The sequence below is a fragment of the Carcharhinus amblyrhynchos genome, chromosome 11 (genome assembly GCF_965287045.1).
Source record: "Carcharhinus amblyrhynchos chromosome 11, sCarAmb.v2.hapA, whole genome shotgun sequence".
NCBI classification, from domain to species: domain Eukaryota; kingdom Metazoa; phylum Chordata; class Chondrichthyes; order Carcharhiniformes; family Carcharhinidae; genus Carcharhinus; species Carcharhinus amblyrhynchos.
This window is the reverse complement of record NC_137334.1, coordinates 47,924,942-47,952,664: the sequence shown is the minus strand read 5'-3', so window position 1 is coordinate 47,952,664 and position 27,723 is coordinate 47,924,942. Positions and strand designations below refer to the sequence as shown.

Below are 27,723 nucleotides of genomic sequence, written 5' to 3'. Positions count from 1 at the left end.
ACACCTTTACTTTCTCAAAGACCAAGGAAATTTGGCATGTCAGCTACGACTCTCACCAATTTTTACAGACGCAACATAGAAAGCATTCTTTCTGGTTGTATCACAGCTTGGTATGGATCCTGCTCTGCCCAAGACCGCAAGAAACTACAAAACATCATGAATGTAGCCCAATCCATCACACAAACCAGCTTTCCATCCATTGACTCTGTCTACACTTCCCGCTGCCTCGGCAAAGTAGCCAGCATAATTAAGGCTCCCATGCATCCCGAACATTCTGTCTTCCACCTTCTTCCATCGGGAAAAAGATAAAAAAAGTCTGAGGTCACATACCAACCGACTCGAGAACAGCTTCTTCCCTGCTGCCATCAGACCTTTGAATGGACCTACAGTGCATCAAGTTGATTTTTCTCCACACCCTAGCTATGACTGTAACATTACATTCTGTACTCTTTCATTTCCTTCTCTATGAATGGTATGCTTTTTCTGTACAGCACACAAGAAATAATACTTTTCACTCTATGCTAACACGTGACAACAATAAATCAAATCAAAGGCATATTTCAAAGTTACTGTATACAGATACTTTTGAATCAGTAAAGGTTTTAGTCAGGGTCAGTTCATCGCTGAAAAGCCGCAGTATTAACATCAAATTTGTTTCCATGTTGCAGGACCTATCAGTTTTTCCACTTGAAGTTAAAGCGAACATCAACAAGTCCTGGGAGAGGGGAAACTATTGAACCTCGCATCCAACTTGTTCACGTCCTAGCCCAAATTGCCAGGCCAACTTGAAAGTGCATTCCATGCCGGGCAGGCCTTAATCAGTACCCATCATGAAAATGCATCAAGAACGCAGTTTTACTGACTTTGTGCACACACCAAACATTAAGTTCAGGCCATTGTTTCAATACAAGAAAATCTGGGAAAGTTTGAGCTATCTCAAATTAACTGGCCAGTTGATCAACAGCAACAGCACATAGCAACCTTGAATTGACAGTAATTGGTCATTATGCCTCAGGTAAAAGAAAACACCAATTATCAAAGAGACATGCTCATATGCTTAGTGCTATTGCTGTTGCTATCACAAAATAATATGAGCAAGGCTCAACATTACAGTTTGCCAATGCCATTCCTAATCTATTCACGTTCCCTTTCTTAGCACTATTTATACCACAAAGTTCAGAAGCAGAAGCAAGTAGCAAGTTAAAATGCAACCCACCTCAGGTGCCATCCAAAAGGGTGTCCCCACGGATGTGTTTCGACGTAATCTAGCATTTGTAAGCTTAGCTGAGACACCTATTCAACAAAAATGCAAAGATTAATTTCTTGATTCAAAAATAAACACATTATAAAATATCAGAAATGAAGTGGTTAATACATTTACTTTAATGTTTATTGTTGATTTGCAATCCCACCATAGGCAGATATTTAAACTTACCAACCATCTGAGAGTTTAAGCATCTCTTGGTAACTCTCTTTATAGTAAAATATTTCACCAGAGTAAAGAAAAACCGACACAGACTAACGTATCACATAAGCAGTACATAGAACTGCAGTGACAATGGTTGTCATGGAGAAAAATCAGCCTCACAGGAGGAGGACATGTAGAGGTGAACAGCCTTGTGTATTTGTTACCTTAAATTAGTAAAAGGCAGTTATTACTAATTCTCCAAGGCATTTTTGTTCTATATTTTCACACTTCCAACAATTTACCTTCGGGAGCTCAGCAATTAAATGGAACAGTTATATTTGGTGCCGAGCCTGCTTTACCTTCTGCACAGAGGGACTAGTATTGCCTTGGGCTATTCAGTCATTTAACAGAGAACCATCATTCCTTTTCAGCTACAAAAAAAATCAAGCACCGTGATGCAAAATAACAAAAACTGCCATGAAATAGTTTGTTGTAATTGTACCATGAAGCTTGGCAACACAGTCAAGTAAACAGAACACATTTGGTGGCATGTGTAAGATGTTTTATTCATCATTTTACTTTAAGAACAGACAGTTTTCATCCAACATTCTTGAGCAGGCAGATTATTTGGTAACAGTTCCTTAGGTACTCCATCTGTTAAATTCAATCCTCTGACACAAAAAGCAAAATATACTTTGCCTGTGGCATCACAGAAAAGCTCACACTGTCTAAGCAGGCAATACATTGCAGCCCATGGCTAACATGCAAACTTCAGAGAAAATAAATGGAAAATAGACATTACCAAAGTCAACCAGCTTGATTCCTCCTTCTGTTGTCAGGAGAATGTTGTTGCCCTTGACATCACGATGAATGATTCTGTTGTTGTGCAAATGTTGAAGACCCTGCAGAAAATGTGGAAAGTTGAAGTGGAATTATATAGAAACAATTATTCTTTATGAAATATATTAATTAAGTTAATCTGATATGCATGCTCAGTAACTGTACTGCACTATACTCTAAACACAAGTCCATTTTGTCTAATACTTTTCCATAGAAAGAAAATATACGTAACAGAGACACGCTCTGTTGTCATTTAGTTCTTACCAAAAGTGCCCCATACAAAATGTATGAGATTAGTGCTTCATCCATGCTTTCACCGTGCTTCAGTAGATTTGTGATGAGTTCAGTGACAGAACCTCCATTGCACAGCTGTGAAAGTGTCAGAAGCATTCCTATTAGTTAGTAGTCATTTCATTTTAAAATTTTCATTCTAGCACATGACAGAAAAGTGAATAAAAAACAAGAAAAATACTGGAAAAATTGCATAGAAGGTAAAAAAATCAACTTACAAAGCAAACTGATTTCATTTTAATGAAGAAAACATCCCAGATAAAACTTTTGTATCAGAGATCAGGACAACTTTGTCACATATTGTGAAATGAATGCAATGTTCCAATTTTTGTTCTCACTATATAAAAAATAGCACCACGTGATATAACTGACACAGCAAAACAAATTGTCAAATGACTTTATTATACTTGGTAATATTACAACAAGGTAGTATTGCTACATAACCTAAAGAATCCAACAATTCTAATTTTCTTAAACTCTATTGTTCAAAATGATATAATGGGGCAGCACAGCTCATTAAAATACTGAAATATGGAACCACAGAATAGCAAGTTATCAATTTGGCTTCCGTGCACTGAGTTCCGATCTCAAGGGTAGCACTCTCTGAAGTACCACATGAAAGTCTGGTGCTTCCCATGAGGAAAAAGGAATAATCATAAAAGGAATTGTCCAAGGTGACTGTAACATTAATTGGGAGCAAGGCACTTATTTTCTGTCTCATCAAAGAAGAACAGACAATTAAAGAAAAATAAATTACTCACCTCATATAATCACTTTTCAAAATAATAAAATTCCTTCATACACCACAAAGTCCTGTTTGCTTGTTTTACCAGAAAGAAATCTCACAACACCAGCTTGAAGTCCAACAAGTTTATTTGTAGCAAACGCCCCAAGCTTTCAGAACACGTTGTTCCTTCGTCAGGTGGCTGGGAGTTGTGAGATTTCTTACTGAATTTTACCAAAAGGGCAGATGACCCAATGTTGGGGATAGGCGAATGGGGGTTGACGGCAGCACCAAAAGGCCAGTGGTGGAACTTCCACACTGTTTTTAGAGGCACATGAGCAGCAAGTCAGAGACTAATAACACAAGGAAAAAGGAGATCTATAGCAATGAAGGAAACTGAAGAATGGCTGCATCAAGAGCAAGAGTCCCTTCATGATTCAGCGACATCTCCTTAGAGGCGCTTTGTAGGCAGTTAGCGAAAAGAGAGACCACGTGTTCCCTGCAGAGGAAGTGACCAGTAAGCCTAAAGAGGAAAAATGGGTGGAGGTAGCAGACAGATATCACAAGTAGCTGAGTGGTCAATGCAAGAACCTCGATCAAGTGCAGGAACAGATTTAATGAGTTGCTCGTGTCTGAAAGATGAGTGGAGCTTGGAATTGCAAAATGGAAGGCCAACATGAATTAAAAGGTGCCCTTGTAGACCCATGCTTGGGGCAACATCTGTCACTGATGTCTACACTGAAGTGCCGAGTGCACGCACAATCAAACCCCATTGTCAGTGGTGAATGAATGCTAGGTTAAGATGGTTAATTGGCCACTTCATCATGCCACCCCAGTGGGGTGGTGCCAAGTGTTACTAACCCTCCCAAAACTTCTGAGAGTCCACTAGAATCCGCATCAATTGCCCATTGCCTGGTACAGATCATTTTTACCCAGGAAAATTGCGTGCAAACCCGAAGGCGAGCTTTGTGTCAAATGGCTTGCGATCTTCCTGGTCCCTTTCAGCTGGCACAAACCAATCTCACTCCAAAAGCATGTGAGGCTCATTAGCATGAGACTGACTTGATTTCAAACTCATTAGCAAATCTGGCATGCAATCATTCCCCCTCTCAGAATGTACCCAGCCCCCCAGCAGGAAATCACATGGGTGCAAATCACTACTGGCCGCTGAAGTATTGTTCAGGTGCCATGAATTGTGAGGGTAAGTGAGGAGGTGAGTACTGCTTAGCGCTAACCTCCAGATGCAAAAGGGCAAGTCAGCCACTGCCATGGTGTGGATATTGAATTTGCTTTCTTAACCGCCAACTGAACCTGCATGTTAATCTTAAGAGACTCCTGAACCAGGACTCCAAAGTCCCTTTGTACTTCTGATTTCCAAAGCCTTTCCCCAATTAGAAAATATTCTGTGTCTCCATTCTTCCTACCAAAGTGCATAACCTCATTTTCCCACATTGTATTCTATCTGCCACTACTTTGCCCACTCTCCTAGCCTGTTCAAGTCATTTTGCAGTCTTCCAAATTCCTCAATACTATCTTTCCCTCTATATATCTTTGTATCATCCATAAATTTAGCAATTATGCCCTCAGTTCCATCTTCCATATCATTAATGTATATAGTGAAATGTGGTGGCCCCAAAACTAACTCCTGTGGGAAACCATGAGTCACCAGTTGCCATTCTGAAAAGGATCCCCTTATCTCCACTCTCTGCCTTTTGTCTGTCAGCCAATCTTCTATTCATGCCAGTACCTTGCCTCTCAAACCATTGGCTCTTAGCTTATTTAGCAGCCTCCTGTAATGCATCTTGTCAAAGGCTTTCTGGGAATCCAAATAAATCCCGTCCACTGGCTCTCCTTTGCCTAACTTCCTCATTACCTCCTCTAACAGTTCTAATTGGTTTGTCAGACATGACCTCCCTTTGACAAAGCCATACATTTCCAAGTACTCTGCAGTTTCATCCTTAATAATGGACTCCAAGATCTTACCATAACTAAGGTCGGGCTAACTGGCCTATAATTTCCCATCTTCTGCCTCCCTCCCATCATAAACAGGGAGTTAATAGCCTTTTTCCAGTTCTCTGGGATCTTCCCTGACCCCTGAAAGATCATCACCAATGCCTCCACAATCTCCTCAGCCATCTCCTTCAGAACTCTGGGGTGTATTTCATTTGGTCTCAGTGATTTATCCACCTTCAGACTTTTCTGCTTCCTGAACACCTTCTCCTTAGTGATGGACACTACATTTATCCCTGTCCCTTGACTCTCGAAGTTCTGGCATTTTACTAGTGTCTTCCACTGTGAAGTCTGATACAAAATACCCATTCAGGTCCTCTGCCATTTCTTTGTCCCCCCTTACTATTTCTCCAGTTTAATTTTCCAGTGGTCCAATGTCCATTCTTGTCTCTCTCTTACCTTTTATTTATCTAAAAAAACGCTTGCAATCTTCTTTTATGTTGCTAACTAGCTTACTCTCATATTTCATCTTCTCCATCCTTATGTTTTTTTAGTTGTCCTCTGCTTGCTTTTAAAAGCTTCCCAATCCCCACTATTCCTCATCTCACAGTATGCTCTTTGCTCTCCTTTTATGCTATCACGGATTTCCCTTGTCAGCCATAGTTGCCTCATCCTCCCCTTAACATGCTTCCTCTTAGAGTCATAAAGGTTTACAGCATGGAAACAGGCCCTTTGGCCCAACTCATGCATGCCACCCTTTGTTTTTGAAACCTCTAAGCTAATCCCAATTGCCCGCATTTGGCCCATATCCCCCTATACCCATCATACCCATGTAACTATCTAAATGCTTTTTAAAAGATAAAACTGTACCTGCCTCTACTACTACCTCTGGCAGCTTGTTTCAGACACTCACTAGCCTGTGTGTGAAAAAATTGCCCTTCTGGACACTTCTGTATCTCTCCTCTCTCACCTTAAATCCATGCCTTCTAGTTTTAGACTCCCCTACCTTTGGGAAAAGATATTGACTATCTACCTTGTCTATGCCCCTCATTATTTTATGGACCACTATAAGATCACCCTTCAGCCTCCTATGCTCCAGAGAAAAAAGTCCCAATCTATTCAGTCTCTCCTTATAACTCAATCCACCAAGTCCCGGTAGCACCCTAGTAAATCTTTCCTGCACTCTTTCTAGTTTATTAATATTCTTTCTAATAATAGGGTGACAAGAATTGCACACAGTATTCAACTGTGGCCTTACCAATGTCTTGTACAACTTCAACAAGATATCTCAACTCCTGTATTCAATGTTCTAACTCATGAAACCAAGCATGTCCACCTGTGACTCCACTTTCAAGGAGCCATGAACACATACCCCTAGATCTCTTTGTTCTGTACCTCTCCCCAATGCCCTACCTTCTTCCTGGGAATGAATTTATGTTGTGCCTTCTGAATTATCCCCAAAAACACGTGCCACTGTTGTTTCTGCTAGGCTCCCTTTCCAATCAAATCTGGCTAGCTCCTCCCTCATGGCCTTGTAGTTTCCTTTACTGAATTGTAGCACCGTGAATCCAATTCCAATGTCTCCCTCTCAAACTGCAAGGTGAATTCTATCATATTGTGGTCACTGCCCCCTAGGGGTTCCTCCATCTTAAGTTCCCTGATCAAGTGTGCCTCATTACACATCACTAGATCGAGAAGTGCCTTTTCCCTAGTGGGCTCTTGCACAAGCTGTTCCAAAAACCCATCTAGTAGACATTCCACAAATTCTTTATCTTGGGATCCACTACCAACTTGATTTTCCCAGTCCACCTGCATATTGAAATCCCCCATGATTACTGTGATATTGCCTTTCTTACACACCTTTTCTATCTCCTGATTTATTTTCGGTCTGACATCCTGACTACTGCTAGTGGGTCTGTGCATAACTCCCATCAGTCTTTTTCCCTTTGCGATTCCACAACTCTTCCCACACAAATCCTACACCGTCCAACCCTATATCACTTCTTGCTAATGATTTAATTTTATTTCTTACAAACAAGGCAACCTCATCTCTTCTAATCAAATGCCTGTTCTTTCGATAGGATACATATCCTTGGATATTCAGATCTCACCTCTGATTCCCCTTGGAGCCACATCTCTATGATGTCCACAACATTGTACCCTCCAATTACAATGTGTGCTGTTGTTTATATATGCAAACTTACATTGAGTCCTCAAGAACACCCAAGACTGCTGAAACAGTTTTGAATGAAAGACAAAGCAATTACGAGCTCCGAGTACAGTGGAGATAAAGAGAATGATTGCTCAATACCACTTTAATTGAGAACCAAATTCCAGATCATCTATCAACCCCTTGGAAGCAGATACCCTAAAACATTAGGACTGTTCCCATTATCCTGCAGGACAACAGCCGTCTTACAATCATACAAATTATAATACAGGGTCCTTATTAACTGAAAAGGAAGTTGAACGGAAAGCAGCTCAATGTCTGTTACTTATTAGTTAGATGTTGAGACAACATGACATGTTGTGGGAACAAATCAATGTCATCCCAATCCTTAAGTGTGCTTGGAACATGGTGAGGTTAATCCTTCATCTATCTAAATAGTTGTCTTCAATTTAACTTTTGGGCATACAGCCAAGAGGCTCTGGTCATGATGAGACTCCAATCTCATTTAAAATCAGCAGGCAAACTGCATTGGTTCAATCTGGTGGTTCAATAGAGTTAGCCAGACTGAAGTCTGAAATAACCAAATGTTACCTTTAGATGGCCTTTTTACCACCATTGTCATGGAACTGATCAGACCCTACACTGCACAGAAAAGCTGATGGCATTGAAATGCTCATTAGCCACAATCCCCAAAGTGGCACAGGTTTAGGGATTACCACTCTTCAGCTGACAAATGATAACCCTGAGACCATTTTGATTAAGGCTGTATCCTCCAAGTAAAAATATCAACAAAAGCAATTGTGTAAACTTATTTTCTATTTCTTTTACCATGGACTGACAAGTATTGACAGGAGGCTAAATGGAAAAAAAGAGTATTGAATTAATTTATTGTTTTAAATGTCTGCAATTTGTATTAGTTTCTGATTCTTTAAAATCTGAGGTACATGTTGTTTGCATTCTGCTTCTTGCACATTAGATTTGAGAACATTAGGTGACATTAGGACAGAATTCTTCATATAAACATTGTGAAATGAGTATGACTATTATATCAGCAGCAGATTTTTCATTATACTGCTCAAAACAAATCAAAGATTTTGTTGTCCTGGGGAAGTTGGTGATAAAGGATACTGGAAATATGAGGATAATGGATAGCTGTAGTGAATAAACTCAAGGAAGTTCATAAATGTATCAAAGACAAAGTTCCTTGTTCCTTGGAAAATTAACGGTTGCAGAAGTAACATTCAATTGTTGACAGTAAACAAAATTGCAAGTGGTTTAATGAAACCCCAATAGTGTAAATAAACAATCCTCCCACAATTAACAGAGGAATAAAAAGCGGAAGCTAATCCCAACTGATGTTCAACCTTATTTATATTTAGTGGCCATAATTATCTAATCACTATTTTTCCCTGCTTTCGTTTCCACAACTCATCTCTTTTCATATTTCTAAATTTTGTGCCTGTGGACACTGTTTTAAACATAATGAATGGAAACTTTGTAGTTTCCGTCATGGGATTTTTCAGCCTCACAAATCGATAATTTCTTCACAGGAACTAGAATTTTGAAGTGCACATTATCTGATCATTGATGTAGAATTTTCTGATATCATTTCAGGTGAAAAGTTATTTCTGGCATTGTCCTGAGAAAGTGACATTGCATCTTCTCTTTGAATCTCATGCAATTCTTTTACAGAAGGTGCTCTCAAAAAAACTAAAAGATTCCAGGATTTTGACCCATTAATAATATGATCAGTTGTAGAATACCCAAATCAAGATGACACTTCACCTGTCAACTTGCGGAAGAAATATCTTATTGGATCTTGGTTCTGGACCCATTTGAATGTCTTTTCTCTGCGGCATCTGCACTGTAAATCTTTCTTTTCTCTGTCCATTTTTTATTGTATGAATGCAAACACTGCTATTCTCCTGTATTTGAATGTGCACAATTAAACTAACCTTTTGAGTTCATCCTATCGCAAGTTTGTTGTGGGGTTAACAGAAAATTGGATCATGTTAAAACTGAAGTGTTCGGAAATACACCGCCGCTTATAGGTGGATAAGCGAATCAAAAACACCATTCTGCTTAGGAAGGGTGGCGAGAGGAGAAATTAGTGCTGTTTAAATTAGCCCCACCATCCCTTTCTGTCCATAACACTGAGTTGGCAGAGGTTAGCATTCAGTGTCAAATGAATTCTAACCTGTGCCAACTCAATATATGGAAGAGCTAGCTTGTAGCTGTTTTCCTTTATCTATCTTCACATAACCCAGATCTCAAATGGAGATGCAGGTAACACAGTACAACAGAATTCAACTTCTGATCCTAAGTATAAAAGGTAATGAAGCAGCAAAAGGTTCTTAAACAGCAAACCAATTTTATGAATTTAATAAATTATAACTAAGGTATTACTAAACTAGAAAGAGTGCAGAAAAGATTTACTGGGAAGCTACCAGGACTTGATGCTTTGAGTTATAAGGAGAGGCTGGATAAACTGGGACTCTTTTCCCTGGACCATAGGAAGTTTAAGGATAATCTGACAGAAGTCTGTAAAATAATGAGGGGCATAGATAAAGTAGATAGTGAACATCATTTCCCAAAGATAGGGGAGTTTAAAACTAGAGTGCCTAGGTTTAAAGGGAGAGATACAAATGATCCAAAGGGGCAATTTTTTCACAGAGGGTGGTGAATGTCTGGAATGAGGTGCCAGAGGTAGTAGTAGAGGTGAGTACAGTTTTATCTTTTAAAAAGCACTTAGGCAGTTACATGCGGGCAACTGCACTCAACCTGACCTGCACTCAACCCTGAAACACCTAGATAACAAGGACACTTACGTCAGACTCCTATTCATTGACACAGCTCAGCCTTTGACACCATTATTCCCATGAAACTCATCTCCAAACTCCATGGCCTGGGCTTTGGCACCTGCCTTTTCGACTAGATCCTAAACTTCCTAACTCACAGACCACAATCAGTAAGGACAGGCAACAACACCTCCTCCACGATCATCCTCAACACCAATGCCCCGCAAGGCTGTGTCCTCTCAGCCCCCTGCTATACTCTTTATACACCTATGAATGTATGGCCAAATTCCCCTCCAATTCAATTTTCAAGTTTGCTGACGACACTGCCATAGTGGGTCTGACCTCAAATAATGACGAGACAGAGTACAGGAATGAGAGAGAGAACCTGGTGAACTGGTGCGACAACAATAATCTCTCTCTCAATGGCATCAAAACGAAGGAGATAGTCATCGATTTTAGGAAGCTTAAAGGAGAACATGCCCCTGTCTACATCAATGGGGACGAAGTAGAAAGGGTTGAGAGCTTCAAGTTTTTAGATGTCCAGATCACCAACAACCTGACATGGTCACCCATGCTGACACTATAGTTAAGAAAGCCCATCAATGTCTCTACTTTCTCAGAAGACAAAGAAAATTTAGCATGTCAGCTACAACTCTCACCAACTTTTACACATGCACCATAGAAAGCATTCTTTCTGATTGTATCGCAGCTTGGTATGGCTCTGCTCTGCCCAAGACCACAAGGAACTCCAAAACATTGTGAAGGTAACCCAATACATCACACAAACCAGCTTCCCATCCATTGACTCTGTCTACACTTCCCACTGCCTCGGCAAAGCAGCCAGCATAATTAAGGACCCCATGCACCCCGGACGTTCTCTCTTCCATCTTCTTCTGTTGGGAAAAAGATACAAAAGTCTGAGGTTATGTACCAACCAACTCAAGAACAACTTCTTCCCGGCTGCTGTCAGACTTTTGATTGGACTTACCTTGCATTAAGTTGATCTTTCCCTACACCCCAGCTATGACTGTAACACTACATTCTGTACTCTCGTTTCCTTCTCTATGAACAGTATGTTTGTCTGTATAACGTGCAAAAAACAAATCTTTTCACTGTATGTTAATACATGTGACAATAAATCAAATCAATTGGGACTGGCTTAAAAACTGGGCGGCATGAACTAGTTGGACAAAAGAGCCTGTTTCCATGCTGTAAAGCTCTATGACTCTAATCTGGATAATACCAATCTGCTCTTTCGGGTTGATGGATTTTTGCAATTAGCAGCACCAAGTGTTTACCCCTGAAGGTTTGCCCTGGATAGCATTCAGCATTACTGATTAAATATGATGCAAAGCCCAGTATTCAATTAGATTAAATTTAAGGGCAGATGTCACAAAAAGCATTGGAAAAAATCAGGTACAACGTTAGCCAAAAGCAATGTATGAGCACTCATTTTTCCCTCTGCATTGCATTTTTTTTTAAGTGCTACTTCAGAACATTGCAAAAGCCAATCAACCCAAACTGTTTTTGGGCTGAATTTAATGGGTCAGCATAGTCTCCACACACCCTAAAAAGAAGGCATGGTGGGGAACTCACAGGAAAGAATAGCTGCCCGTTCTGAAGTAATGACATTAATAGGCTAGAGGCAGGCTCTTAACTGGAACTTCTGCCTCAGAGCTGCCAGCCAATGAGTGATCAGCAGCTCTGTAGTTCCAGCACAGTGGCCGCTGCTGGGACTACAGGAAGTTCCCAATGGAGTTTGTCACTGGAACCATACACTAAGGCAAGGGGTGACGTTTCACTGTGGTTAGGCTGGCAAGGGGTGGGCTTGGAACAGTCTCTATAGAAGTAAATTACTATGGATGCTGGAATCTGAATCCAAAAGAGGAAACGCTGCAAAATCTCAGCAGGTGTGGCAGATCTGTAAGGAGAGAAAAGAGCTGACGTTTCAAGTCCAGATGTTCAGAGTCCCTTTGTCAAAGCTGAGGGCAGTCTCTGTTGGGCACAGGGGACATGCAAAAGGAGGTTCTCCACCTTGCCCAACGCCAGCCAGTGCAGCCAAAGATGCTGGGTTTCCTACATTATGTGGCTCCCCTCCCTGCCATGAGTAACATAGTAGCAGAGGTGGAATGAGGCTTAAGTGGCCATTAAGAGACCTGATGCCTCTCTCAAACTCATAAAATTTCATACAAGTCAGAGAAGGTAGAAAGGTGGTGAAAACCATGTGCTAGATTTTATGAACACCGTTTCCACCTTCAAACTTGTCAATGAGGAATGTCAAATCCAGTCCTCTATGTGCTCTGATGCTTCAATAGTAAAATATTTGCATAAAACTTGAAATGTTTAACTTAATGTTATGTACTTTTTTAAATAGTGCAACTGGATGATACGTATGTTGATTATGTTTTTCTTCCTTCATTATTTCTTTTTGAGCAAATCATAATTCCTCAAGTAAACCAATTTTGTGAGTGATGGACTGAGATTAGGGTCCTTTCAATCTTACACATTGTCAGTGCTGCTGCTAGTGGACAGTGAACCCAGGAGTACTTCCCTATAGCTAGCTCTCAAGATGGGGTTGGAAGAAACAGCACACTTCATATTGCGTTTTTTTTATTGAACATCATTCTGATGGCAATGTCATTTTTAGTGCATTCTGCTACAGAAAGGTTAGTCATCAAATAAATGTCACTGTAATTCTGAGAAATGTAAAATACACTGGCTCTTAATTTAGTAAGCTGAGTTTTCAGCAAGTAGATAGCGGGAGAAATTCAAAATTCATCTGCTAGCTCAGAAAAAGGTCAGGATATTTTGACTTGGGTAGCTATCAGGGCACCAGAAAATGAGTGCAATCTATTATGAAGGAAGCCGTACACTGCTGCAATTCCAGAACTTTTTCATTTTAGTTGCCGGTGTTCATCGGGAAGATAACATACTGGTCTGCAGACAGGGAACCAGTGTGGTTTAGTGCAGCAGTGCACTGTGAAATAGGGCACATGGATGATGTCATCACAAGAAGCACGAAAAGAACCTGTAACGGAAAGGTTAAGGGTGAAGGCTACTTCGGCAGCCAGTGGAAAAAACAAAACTTCACAGTCCAACTGCCTGGTAAAGTGCAACCATCTTGTACACTGCACTTGCAAAATAATCAAGAAATGAACATGGTCTAACGACCCTTTGGGCAGGGTTAGAGCTTCTTTGAGTATTCCCCTTACCTGCTGCCTTTTAACAGGTCTACCAGATGTTTGTCCTAGTTGTTGAGGCTGCAGTTTCTCTTCCTTCAACTGTCTGCCCATTCAAAGAAGTTGTTCGCCCATCGTCATCGATGAGAACCTCAACACCATTAGTTATTTTGAGGCTGGTTGCGGTGTGTCCGAAGATGACTGATCAGGCTTATTTGGGCACGGAATGTTCTGACACATATTGGACAGACTTGTGTCGACACTGTAGTTGTTGCGCTGATGGCTCTGGACTGATGGCTCGCACTTATGTTGTGCTTCAGCAATACACCTTGCTTTGTAAGCTTGACAGCCTTTTGGATGAGACAGCGCCAGGTAGGGCAGTTTTGTGCCACCATTTCCCAAGTGATCGTGTCTATGTCAAGCGACTTCAGGAAGGCCTTGAGTGTGTCTTTGAAATGTTTCTTCTGCCCTCCATGCGAGCATCTTCCAGCAGAGAGTTCCCCAAAAAAAGGAGCTGCTTGGATATGCGCTTGTCTGACATACAAGTGACATGACCTGCCCACCGGGTCTGCATTCTCATCAGCAGTGTGTGGACTGATGGTAGACTTGCTCTAGAGAGAACTTCAGCGTCTGGTACTTTCTCTTGCCTTCTGATACATAATATTCTGTGAAGGCAAGTCACGTGGAAATGATTGAGCTGTCTTGCATGCCTTCGATACACAGTCCACGTTTCACAGGCATACAAGAGGGTAGTGAGTACCACAGTGCTGTAGACCTTCAGTTTTGATGTTGGGCTGATTCCTTGACGTTCCCATACAATGGAGCACAGTCTACCAAAAGCAGAACTTGCCTTTGCCATTCTGCAGTTAACTTCTGTATCAATAGTCACTGCTTGGAAGAGGGTGTGCCAAGATAAGCGAACTGGTCCACTGCATGTAGTTTCTGCCCTTTGATTGTGATTATGGGTTCTGTGTACAGTGCATGAGGAGCAGGCTGGTGCATGACTTCAGTCTTTTTAATGTTGATGGTGAGTCCAAAATTGTCACAAGCCATGGAAAATTTGTCCATACTGACTTGCATCTCTGGCTCTGAGCCAGTATATAGGGTGCAGTCATCGGCAAAGAGGAAGTCTCTCAGAACAGTTCTCCTTCACTTTGGTAACAGTTTGAAGTCTCCTCAGGTTGAAGAGCTTCCCATCCATTCTGTACCTGAGGCTGATTCCAGCAACACTGTCCTGGAAGGCATCATTCAGCACAGCAGTAAACATCATGCTGAATAATGTGGGTGCAAGCACACAGCCCTGTTTGAACCTACTGGTGACTGGGAATGCCTCAGAGGATTCTCCACCATCCAGTACTCTGGCCATCATGCCATCATGGAACTGGCATACCATCTGAATGAATTTTTTTTGGGGGGGGGGGGGGGGGGGGCGGGCAGCAGTCGAACTTTGACATGATCCTCCATAGGCCTTGTCAGCTTATAATGTCGAAGGTTTTCGCGAGGTCAACAAAGGTTGTGTAGAGCTCGCGATTCTGCTCCTGACACTTCTTCTGAAGTTGGCGTGCAGCAAAATTTACGTCAATAGTCCCGTAAGCTTTGCAGAAGCCACGCTGTGATTCTGAAAGCAGGCCCAGCTCCAGATGAGTGATTAGATGATTTAGCAGGATTCTTGCGAGGGTTTTTCCTGTGATGGAGAGCAGCGAGATTCCTCAGTGGTTGTCACATACTTGCCGATTGCCCTTCCTCTTGTAGAAGTGTACGAACGAAGCATCTTTAAGTTCCTGATGAATGGATCCTTGCTTCCAGAAGGACTGGAACAACACGATGAGCTTCTCAATAAGTACAGGACCAGCAGCTTTGTAGATCTCTGCAGGTATGGCATCTGCCCCTGAGGCTTTGCCACTGCATAACTGACCGACAGCTTTCATGACTTCGGCTACTACTGGTGGTCATCCATAGCGCTGTTGATATCAACCTGGAAAATCCTGTCTATTGCTCATCATTAATAGATGACGGTCAGTTGAGGATGGCTTCAAAGTAGTCAGCCCATCTCTGCAGGATCTGAGCTTTCTCTGTAATGAGAGTTGTACCAACTGTACTCAGGAGGGTGGAACTCCCAAGAGATTGAGATCCATAGTGTGTGTGTTGAGGGCTTCATAGAGCCGTTTTAAGTCATTTCTATCAGTGTATCCCTGTATTTCATCTGTTTTGGTGCTCAGCCAGGCATCCTGTATTTTACACAGTTTATTCTGGGCTGTCCTGCGAGCACTGGTAAAAGCATTTTTCTTGGCAGCTGATGATGAGTCATTCTGACAGGCCCAACAAAGACGGTGCTTTTCAACAAGTAAAGCCTGTATCTCCTCATCATTCTCAAACCAGTCATGCCGTCATCCTGATGGCAAATCCAACTCCAGCACCACGACGCTCATTGCTGCCGCGACTGCTCCAGAAAAAGGCATATCCACCTCCAGTTTCAGTCAACTGACCTACGTTGGCAAGATGAGTTTCATGATGTGGGAATGCCGGCGTTGGACTGGCGTAAACACAGTAAAAAGTCTGACAACACCAGGTTTTAGTCCAACCGATTTATTTGATAATAGACTCAAGCTTTCGGGGTTAGTCCCTTCGTCAGGTGAATGGAGAGTTCTGGCCTCAGACAGAGCATATAAAGCACAGACAGTTTAGAGATTACTGATTAGAATGCAAATCCTTACACCTAACCTGCTGTTCAAGACCTGAAGTGGCTGACAATGTGAGTGGAAGGAGCACTGATCACAGGTTAAAGAGATGTGTATTGTCTCCAGACAGTACAGTAAGTGAGGTTTTGCAAACCCAGGCAAGTCACGGGGGTTACAGATAGTGCGACATGAACCCAAGATCCCTGTTGAGACCATCCTCATGTGTGCGGAACTTGGCTATCAGTCTCTCAGGGCTGCAATGTCAAAGTTGTATCTTGCAAGCTCTCTGGCAACTAAGGCTGTTCTTCTCTCTGGTCTGTGTGCTGTAGGGTTGTCCAAAAGCATGCGCACGTTCCAAGTGCCAATGGTGAGCAGTGTCACCTTGTGTTTTATTTTGTTTGTTCGACTGCAAGATGGGGTCCCCACCAGCCGCGGTAAACTAGCCAGGGTGTAGTGAAGCAGGCAATGTTTAGGGCACCTTTTCTAGCCCCTTCCTCATTCTACAGAGGTGAGCAGTGCATTCCTGAAGAGGACTGCTCAGTCGTCCAGGTAGACGCCAAGTTTCACTGCTGCTTCGGTCAGCGGAAAACGACCATTAGATCTGAGCCGCCTGTGTGCAGGTCCATGACTACAGCTCCCAGTGTATCCACACCTGCTGCTTCGTCGCTCACCCATCGCCACAGGACTTCAAGGATTGAACAGGACACTGACGATGATGGTGTCGAGACCAGCACTTGATTTGGATTAAAGTGAGGGAGAGTTACGCAGCATCAGCCTCAATCTCTCTTCCCAATTCCCATTTAGATCCAGTGGCAAGACAAGAATCAAGATGGCTGGAGATGGGACTAGGTACAGTGGATGACCAGGACATCTTTTGTGTCTTGTTCCGCTCTTCGCATTTCACGACGTTTGCAGAGACCGCCTTCTTGACCACTGGATCTTCCATATTGGTCTCGTCCGCTCAATCCGCCAGAGTCTATCTTCACATGCTGGGATAGACATCTCCCTATCTCACCGAGAGTTGAGACCTGGTTTAGCCGGCTCGTCGAAGCCATTGCCCAGGGTGTGGCCGCTGTCGCATGCAAATAGCTACGGGGAGCCACAGGTGAGAGCTGAGTGCCAGGTGGGGACAAAGGGTGGACAAGCCACCCTGAATGGACATAACAAGTTCCCCCACTAGAGGTACTACCCCTCCCTGACACCCCATACGTGCCCAAAGTAGTAAAGAAAAGGCTACAGCTATGATGGACTGTAGGTGGTTAAAGTAAATAAAGAAGCAAATTGGAAGTTCAGAATTGCATGATTTCACAATAGCATACATATTTTGATGTTCTAAGTGCCTGCAAATACATGCTCCTTTATATGCAGAGTCCAGTCATGTTCGTCAATTTGTGAATATAATCCAGCTAGGATTTATTAACAAGTTTGTCACTGATTGGAAATTCGAGCTTTTCCAAGTAAAATCGCACTGGAGTCTTAAAGATGTCATTTGAGCCTGATTTTAATATTATCCATCAGACCTCTGCCCCTTTCTGTTTGTTGCATTTCCCACTGTTAGGTTCTGAGCTAAACTGGCAATTAGTACATTTCACAAAGAATTGGGTGACAAATTGATTTTTTGCCATTTTACTACTCAAGTCACCATTCCCACAGCAAGTTCAGAAAAGAACTGGGACTATGACATCATTGTATCAGATATCTGGTACATCCAAAGAAGTGACATCCCAAAATACTGGGCAAATGGCAATTGTGCTACAGCAAAACACTCAACTGTGCCTTACTCTCCTGAAATGACCACAACCAGCAATTTTGCAATGATTAATTAAATAGGCACCCAGCAACTAAATGCGAGAATACAGATTCTATCAAGTCAGTACTTTGATCAATGACTATGTCAGAAAGTTTAAGAACTGCAACATCATCGTGAATGGACTTTTCATATCCAAATTATTGCTGATTCAAATGTTTTCAAAACAAGTGCTAGGGAAAATAACTCTACACCAAGGTTATTTTTCTTGAACATCCAGCAAATACATATGAATATCCAAGTTTATTAAAATCAACTGTGCATGTTGACGGCAAGAGCCCTGGAGCTCTTAAGATATCAAAACTTGAATAGCAAGAGGAAGTGATGTCTGACTACAAAGAACACCATATTTACATAAACTTGAATTTTGTATTTATATTACAGATTTGTGGATGTTAATACTTGTTAACAGAGCCATTATACATTCAAAATATACCTGCAATATGCTCTGAATTTGAAACTAATTGAGAACACAACACAAACTTTTTCAAATCAACAGTCCTGGCCATAACAATAAACTTCCAGGACAGATACAAGAATCAGCACATGACACACATACCACTATATACCAGTGAAAAGGAAGAACTGTAGGAAAAGGGATAATCAGCCATGGATATCTAAAGAAATAAAGGAGGGTATCAAATTGAAAGTAAATGCATACAAAGTGGCAAAGATTAATGGGAAACTAGAGGATTGGGAAATCTTTAAAGGTCAACAGAAAACCTCAAAAAAAAGCTATAAAGAAAAGTAAAATGATGTTGAGAGAAAACTAGTTCAGAATATAAAAACAGATAACAAATGTTTTTACAAATATATAAAATGAAAATGGTAAAGTAAACATTGGTCCTTTAGAGAATGAGAAGGAGGATTTAACAATAGGAAATGAGGAAATGGCTGAAGTACTGAACAGGTATTTTGTGTCAATCTTCACAGTGGAAGGCACAAATAACATGCCAAAAATTGATAACATGGAGGCTATGGCAGGTGAGGACCTATTAATGATTATCACTAAAGAGATAGTGTTGGGCAAGCTAATGAGGCTGAAGGTAGACAAGTCTCCAGGCCCTGATGGAATGCTCCCACAGCATTAAAACAGATGGCAGTGGAAATAGCAAATGCGCTCACGTAATTTACCAAAATTCACTGGACTCTGAGGTAGTTTCGGCAGATTGGAAAACAAGAAATGTGACACCACTGTTTAAAAAAGGAAGTGGACAAAAGGCAGCTAACTACAGACTGCTTAGCTTAACTTTCGTAATGGGGAACATGCTTGAATCTTTCATCAAGCAGGAAATAGTGAAATATCTGAACCGAAATTGTTCAATTGGGCTGATGCAGCATGGGTTCATGAAAAGCAGGTCATGTTTAATTAATTTATTGTAATTCTTTGAGGACATTACAAGTGCGGGTACTAGTGGATGTGGTGTATCTAGATTTCTAGAAGGCATTCGACAAGGTGCCGCTCAAAAGGCTGATACATAAGATAAAGGTGCATGGTGTTATGGTAAAGGGTAAGGACAAGGGTAAAGGGTAAAGGATAAGGCGCAAGCTGCTGTGCAGAGGGACCTGGGTGTCCTTGTGCATGAATTGCAAAATGTTGGTTTGCAGGTGCAGCAGCCAATTAAGAACACAAATGGATTTTGTCCTTCATTGATAGAGGCATGAAGTTTAAAAACAGGGAGGTTACATTGCAGCTGTATAAACTGCTTGTGAGGACACACCAAGAGTACTGTGTACAGCTTTGGTCTCCTTACTTGAGAAAGGATGTACTGGCACTGGAGGGGATGCAGAGGAGATTCTGGAGGTGAGACGGTTGGCTTATGAGGAGAGTCTGAGTAGATTGAGACTAAACTCACTGGAATGCAGAAGAATGTGTGAGGGGATCTTGTATCTTATAGAAACATATAAAATTATAAGACAGAAGCAACAGGGTTGTTTCCACTAGCAGGTGAAACTAGGACTATAGGACATTGCCCCAAAATAAGGGTTGGGAATCTGTGGCATTCCCTGCCCAGTGAACAAATTGAAGCTACCTTGCTGAATGTTTTTAAGACAAAGGTAGGTAGATTTTTGAACAATAAAGGAATTAAACGTTATGGTGAGTGGGTGGATAAGTGGAGCGAAGTACACAAAAAGATCAGCTAATGATCTTACTGAATGGCAGAGAAGGTTCAAGGGGCCAGATGATCTACTCCTGCTCCTAGCTCTTATAAATTTAGATGCAGGTTTGAATGTCTAATTGTTTAATGACAAAGGAAAGAGGATAACTTGTACTTATCTGCTTGTTATCAGAACTATCAGCTGCATAGAACATACGGTGATAGGGTTTTATTTCCTCAACTAAATGAGGATGGAAAACTAAATGTAATTCATAGGGGTAGGAGTAGAACATTTAGCCTCTTGAGTGTGCTCTGTTATTCAACTAGATAAAAGGTTGGTCATCTACCTCAATGCTATTTTCCTGAACTATCTCCAGATTTCTTTGCGTCATTAGCATCTAGAAATCTATCAAAGAACAAAGAAAATTACAGCACAGGGGAACAAGACCTTCGCCCCCTCCAAGCCTGCACTGACCATGCTGCCTGACTGAGCAAAAACCGCTCGCCTTTCCAGGAACCATACCCCTCTATTCCCATCCTATTCACGTATTTGTCAAGACATCCCTTAAAAGTCGCGATTGTATCTGCTTCCACCTCCTCTTGCGGCAGCAAGTTCCAGGCACTCACCACACTCTATAGAATAAAAAACTTGCCTCTCCCTTAAATCTTGCCCCTTGCACCTTAAACTTATGCCCCCTAATAATTGGTTCTACCTTTCTGGGAAAAAGCTTCTGACTATCCACTCCATCCATGCCCTTCATAAACTTGTAAACTTTTATCAGGTTGCCCCTCAACCTCCGCCATTCCAATGAGAACAAAAAGTTTGGCCAACCTCTCCTCATAGCTAATGTCCTTTATACCAGGCAACATTCTGGTAAATGTTTTCTGTACCCTCTCCAAAGTCTCTACATCCTTCTGGTAGTGTGGCAACCGGAATTGAACACTATTTTCCAAGAGCAGCCTAATTAAGGTTCTATAAAGCTACAACATGACTTGCCAATTTTTAATCTCAATGCCCTGGCCAATGAAGGCAAGTGTGTCATATGTCTTCTTGACCAACTTCGCCACCTGCTTTGCCACTTTCAGTGACCTGTATACCTGTACACGCAGATCCCTCTGCCAATCAAATACTCTTAAGGATTGTATGTTAATCATCTGTATTAGATCTTCCAAAATGCATTACCTTACATTTGTTCAGATTAAACTCCATTTGCTATTTCTCCGCCCAAGTCTCCAACCGATCTATATCCTGCTGTATTCTCTGACAGTCCCCATCACTATTCGCAGATCCACAATCTTTGTCTCGTCTGCAAATCAAACCAGTTACGTTTTCCTCCAAATCATTTCTATATATTTCAAACAGCAAAGGTCCCAGCACTGATCACTGAGGAATGCCACTTGTCACAGCCCTCCATTCAGAAATGCACCTGTCCACTGCTCCCTTCTGTCTATGACCAAGCCAGTTCTGTATCCATCTTGCCAGCTCACTTCTGATCCCATGTGACTTCACCATCAATCTCTGTCTTAAACATACTCGATGATTGATTTGATTTTAACAAAGAACAAAGAAAATTACAGCAAAGGAACAAGACCTTCGGCCTCCAAGCCTCCATCGACCATGCTGCCCATGTGAAATAAAATCCCCTACCCTCTGAGGACCATATCCTTCTATTCCCATTCTATTCATGTATTTGTCCAGATGCACCTTAAAAGCCTTTATCATGTCTGCTTCCACTATTTCCCCCAGCAGCGAGTTGCAGGGACCCACCCCCCTCCATCACATGTACTGAGATACAGTACAAAGTATTGTTTCTTGCGCATGATACAGGCAAAACATACTGCTCTTTATGTACATAGGGGAAAAGGAAAAGGGTAGAGTGCAGAATATAGTGTTGCAGCCACAAGCAGGGTGAAGAAAAATATCAGCTTAACATATGATAGGACTGTTTAAAAGTCTGATCACAGCAGGGAAGAAACTGTTCTCGAGTCAGTTGGCATATGAACTCAGACTTTTGTGGAAGAGTATATATCCAGGTGCATGGGGTCCTTGATTATATTTGCTGTGTTGCAAGTGTAGACACAGTCAATGGACAGGAGGCTAGTTTAAGTGATGGACTAGGCTACGCTCACAATCCTTTATAGCTTCTTGCAGTCTTGGTTAGAGCAGGGGCCATACTAACTTGTGATATAACTGGACAGGATGCTTTCTATGGTGCAACTGTAAAAATTGATGACATTGTGGTGGACATGCCAAATTCCCATTGCGTTCTGAGAAAGTAGAGGCGTTGGTGAGCTTTAACTGTGGCGTCGGTGTGGAGAGTCGAGGACAGATTATTGATGATCTAAACACTAGGAACTTGAAACTTTTGACCATCTCCAATTGTCCCGGTCTACATCAATGGTGATCATGTCCTTCATTACATTTTCTGAAATCAATGACGAGTTCCTTTGTATTGCTGACATTGAGGGAGAGATATTGTCATCACACCATTTCACCAGATCCTTTATCTTTCCTGTACTCCTTCTCGTCATTTTTTTGAGATCCAACCCAGAACAATGGTGTCATCAGCAAACTTGAAAATGGAGTTGGAGCAGAATTTGGCCACATAGTCATAGGTTGATAAAGAGCATAGTAAGGACCCAAGAATAGCCTTGCAGGGCATCAGTATTGAGGATAATCGTGGAGATGTCATTACTATCCTTACTGATTGCAGTCTATGAGTGACAAAGTTGAGGATCCAGTCACAGAAGGGGAAGCACAGCCCTAGGCCACACAGTTTGGAGATGAGTTTTATTGGAATTATGGTGTTGAAGGCTAAGCTGTAGTCCATAAATAGGAGTCTGACATAAATGTCCCTTATTATCCAATGTTCCAGAGTGTAGGGCCAGGGAGATGGTGTTTGCTGTGGACCTGTTGCAGCGATAGGCTTTTCACAACCCGCTGGAGTGGAGAATTCAAAAAAATTCACCACCCTCAGTGAAGAAATTCCTCCTTGCCTCAGTCCTAAATGGCTTACTCTTTATTCTGAAGCAAGTGGCTCAAATCAGGAAACTTCCAGACTTGGCAGATCTGCCATAGGGCTCTGATTTTGGTTTGGGGAGCTGGGGCAGGATAGAGTCAGGTCCACCAACCTCAGAAACCACTCTTAGGCTACCAGAGGGGTGGGTGAGCAGACTGGTCAGAAGACTCACTTCATTCCAGTTGTTTTAGACATAAATTTAAGTTTATTCATTAGTGTCACAAGGCTTACATTAACACTGCAATGAAGTTACTGTGAAAATCCCCTAGTTGGCACACCCCAGCACCTGTACACTGAGGGAGAATTTAGCATGGCCAATGCATCTAATCAGCACACCTTCCCAGAGTGTGGGAAGAAACTGTAGCACTGGGAGGAAACTCATGTGGACACAGGGAGAACATGCAGACCCTGCATAGACAGTGACTCAAGCTGGGAATTGAACCCTAGTGCCTGGTGCTGAGGCAGCAGGGCTCAGCATAGATTCTGATAAGCCCTCCAGCCCTTAAGCCCCCACCAACTCCCATGACTACTCATATTATCCAAGCCACCTTCAAAGCTACTCATCCAATATCGGTAGACCTCAGGAGCCATGTGGAGGTGGAAAAAATGAACTTCTAACAATGTAATACAGCTCCCATGAATATAAACATATTAGTGAAAAAACTCACATTCACGAAACCTATTTAAAACTTTTATATATCAAGTGATTAATCTCTTATAAAAATAAACTTCTTTTCATACACCACATCAAACACAATTTACCCTTTAAATAGCCCCTTTAAACCGTCAGCCATACTGTAAGCTAAGATCGCCTTACTGAGATAAGAGTAACTTTTGCAACTAAGCCAAGAATTCATAATAATATAACAACAGCCAGTGGGGAAATATCAATAATGACCCCTATTGAAACTGCATGAGCAGATAGTTTTTTTTCTCTAACCTACACTAGGCAGCCTGTTAACCAAAGCAGTCTAGCAGCTTGTTTAAAAAAAAACTCTCACTGACAGTTCCAGCTTGTTTTATTTTCAAATTTAAACAGCAGGAGATTTAAAAAACTTCATATCATCACACTTAAACAGACCTTATCCACCCTTCAAGGGTGTTGAATTCATGACCCCCTACAATGCAGATTAAGGCCCACGCAATAGCCAAAATGGAGCCTGTCTGAGCGCAATACCAGGATAAAATTTCTACCTGTGTGAATCACGTCCCACTCTCTTCCCCCTGCTGCCAAAAAGTGGATCCGTTGCAAACGAGGGATGAGACTGCATCTGGATCCACCATTTTTTAAGATCCACATAACCTTCCTACAAGGCAGGAGGTATTGCTGGGTCTGGTCTTCGGGAATGAGGTGAATTAAGGGTCAGTAGGAGAATATTTAAGAGACAGTGTTCATAATGCCATATGGTTTAGATAGTTGTAGAAAAGGACAGGTCAAGGAAAAGGATAGTCAATATCTTTTCCCAAAGGTAGGCGAGTCTAAAATGAGAGGGCATAGGTTTAAGGTGAGAGAGGAGAGATACAAAAGCGTCCAGAGGGGCAATTTTTTCCCCACACGGAGGGTGGTGAGCGTCTGGAACAAGCTGCCAGAGGTAGGAGTAGAGGCGGTACAATTTTATCTTTTAAAAAAGTTAGATAGTTACATGGGTACAATGGGTATAAACAGATATAAGTCAAATGCGGGCAATTGGGATTAGTTTAGGGGTTTCAAAAAAAGGGGGGCATGGTCAAGTTGGGCCGAAGAACCTGTTTCCGTGCTGTAATCCTCTATGACAAGGCACAATCTAGAGTTAAATAATTAAGGGAGAGTCAACTTCAGTCAAAGGGCACTTGAAATAAATAAACTTGAAAAGCTACAGGGATTTGGGGTGGTGGGGGGGGAAGAGAGAGAGAGAGCGCGAGGAGAAAGAGAAAGAAAATTGACTGGACTGCTCCATGGACAGCCACCATAAACTCACTGGGTTAAATGACTTCCTCTATTGCAAATTGATTATGGCTCTAAATTTTAAAAATCACTCAACAATTGTGGATTAATTAAGGAAAGCTAGCATGGATTTAGTAACTGCAAAATCATGTTTAACTAACTTCCTTTAGTTTTTTGATGAGGTATTAGAGAGTGTTGATGATGATCAGGTGGTTAACGTGATGCACTTGGACTTCCAAAAGTGACGTGATAGGTTTGTGAGCAAAATATGAAGCCACAGAATAAATGGATTTGAAGTGAGCTGAGTGACAGGAAAAATATATGAATGATTTTTCTTTGGACTTGAGGAAAACTTAAGAGTGGAGATTCATAGAATCAGAGTGCAGAAAGAGGCCATTCGGCCCATCGAGTCTGCACCAACCACAATCCCACCCAGGCCCTATCCCCATATCCCTACATATTTACCCACTAATCTCTCTAATCTATGCATCCTGGGACACTAAGGGGAAATTTAGAATGGTCAATCAACCTAGCCCACACATCTTTGGGCTGTGGGAGGAAATCGGAGCACCCAGAGGAAACCCACGCAGACACAGGGAGAATGTGTAAATAGCACATTCACATCTGGATGATGCATCTGGCACAGGCATGTCTTGCTTGTTATGCATGAAGAATGGCATTTGAACAGAGAATAACAGTTCAAATGGTGCCAATGAAACCTTACACCCAGCAGAGCTCAATATCTTAAGGAGAGAAAGACAGCATGATGAAAATGGACCAAAATAAAATCAGAAGAGAAAATGGAGACATTCAGCCATAATGCCTGTGTTGGCACTTGTCATCCAATTAGTCCATGCCTCCACTTTTCCGCTTCCAGGTACCATGCCCGAAGTGGACACTGGTAACCACAGACTTCCACTGGATGGGCCCATGATTATGCTTGGCAAAGTATTGCAATCTGTTTGCCATTGCCTTTTGCGGTATGGCTGACTAGGAATCCCTCCCACTCTCTCAACATCAACCATCATGGGTACTGGAAGGATTTCTGGTCCTGGACCGATAGACGGGCTCCACAACAGCTCAGTGACTAGCACTGCTAGCTGTGCAGATACATGGATTTGGGCCTGTGTCTGTGGGAGTTTGCGCATTCTCCCTGTGGTTGCGTGGGTTTCCTCCGGGCGCTCCGGTTTCCTCCCACACCCCAAAGATGTGCTCTTAGGCTAATTGGTTTCCACCAAATTGACACTATTTCTTCCCTGAATCTGACTGAGTAGGGTCCCATTCGTAGACATGCAGGGTAGAATAGGTGTAGGGCGAAGCGGCGGCGCGGGCTCGTTGGGCCGAAGGGCCTGTTTCCCGTGCTGGGTTGTTCTTTGTTCTTTGATTTACAGCTGATCAATCTATCTGTTTGGCCACATTGTGAACGTGCCTTCCATGGCCATCAACTCCTGAAGCGGGACTTCGAGTGTCTGGCCCAGAATAAGATATTACCACTCTATCACAAGACCTCCTTTTCCCCCTTAATCCAGTAATTCTTTCCCTCTCAAGTATATGTCCAATTCCCTTATGAAAGTTATTGAATCTGCTTCCACCCTTGCCCTTTAGGCAATACACTCCAGATTATAACAACTTGCCAGGTAAAGAAAAAAGTTTCTTTCTCTCCCCTCTGGTTCTTTTCCCAATTACCTTAAATGTATGCCCCCTTCTCTTCCGAACCCACCCAGCAGTGGAAACAATTTCTCGTTATTTGTATTGGCATATTAATCTGCAGTACCTTTACACATCTCCCAGTGTCAGGATACTGAATAGCAGCAAACATTAGGCAATGAGTCACTCCCCCCAGTCTTTTTAGCCTGCAAAAGGTGAACTGAGAGAAGAATAATTGGATCAGGTTATTGAATTGGATGATCAGCCATGATCATAATGATTCCCCAAGGGCTGGTACTAAGTTCTTGATCTATAGTAACTACCTAGACTTGGGCGTACAGGACACAACTTCAAGATCTGTGGATACCACAAACTTGGAAATATTGGGAATCATGAGGAGAACATTGATAAATCTCAAGGTGACATAAACGGATTGGGGGAACGGACAGACAACTGGCAAGTGAGATTTAATTCAGGGAAGCAATTCATTTTGGTAAGAAGAATGAGGAGAAACAGTAAAAAAAGGGTACAATTCTGAAAGGGGTGGAGGGGCAGAGGGACCTGGGGGTATATATACACAAATCATTGAAAGTGCAGGCCTTTTGAGAAAGCTGTCAGTAAAGAATATGCAGTCCTGGGCATTAGAAATGGGAATATAGAGCATAAGGGTAGAGGAATTATTACAAATCTGAATAAAACACTGGTCTAGTCTCAACTGGAGCAGTATGTCAAATTCCGGACATCACACCTGAAGAAGGCTAGAAAGGCATTAGAGGGGGTGTAAGAAAGATTCACAAGAATGGTTCCAGGTATGAGGAACTTCAGCTGCATGGATAGACTGGAGAAATTGAAGCTTTTGCCTTTGGGGAAGTGAAGGTCAAAAGGAGATTTGCAAAAATATGTTAGGTCTGGACTGAGTAGATAAATTGTAAGGTCAATACTTTGAGGACACCAGTTTAAGATGGTTGGCAAAAGCAGCAACAATGACATGAGGAAAAACTACTCCCCACCCCCAAACATATAGTATATAGTTTGGATTGGGAATTCTCTGCTCAATAGTGTGTGCCTGTGCTATAACCATGCTATGAATCACTCACTCAGGGTATATGTTGCTGTGTGTTCATCAATGTGAAGTATTTGATGATATGCCTGTTCATTTGAATCAGGGGTATCATGTTTTGCTCACCA

At 42.0% G+C, this 27,723-nt stretch overlaps 1 protein-coding gene across 7 annotated transcripts in view; it reads right to left on the bottom strand.

Moving 5' to 3' along the window:
• The window catches only part of myo3b (myosin IIIB), a 542,791-nt gene that overhangs the window by 469,820 nt on the left and 45,248 nt on the right, over positions 1–27,723 (bottom strand). For all 7 annotated transcript variants that reach the window (XM_080199029.1, XM_080199032.1, XM_080199033.1 and 4 more), the window contains 3 exons: positions 2,513–2,617; positions 2,211–2,310; positions 1,217–1,293 (listed from right to left, as the gene is read on the bottom strand). In XM_080199029.1, coding sequence (XP_080055155.1) covers positions 1,217–1,293; positions 2,211–2,310; positions 2,513–2,617 — 282 coding nt within the window. The remainder of the gene's footprint in view (positions 1–1,216; positions 1,294–2,210; positions 2,311–2,512; positions 2,618–27,723) is intronic.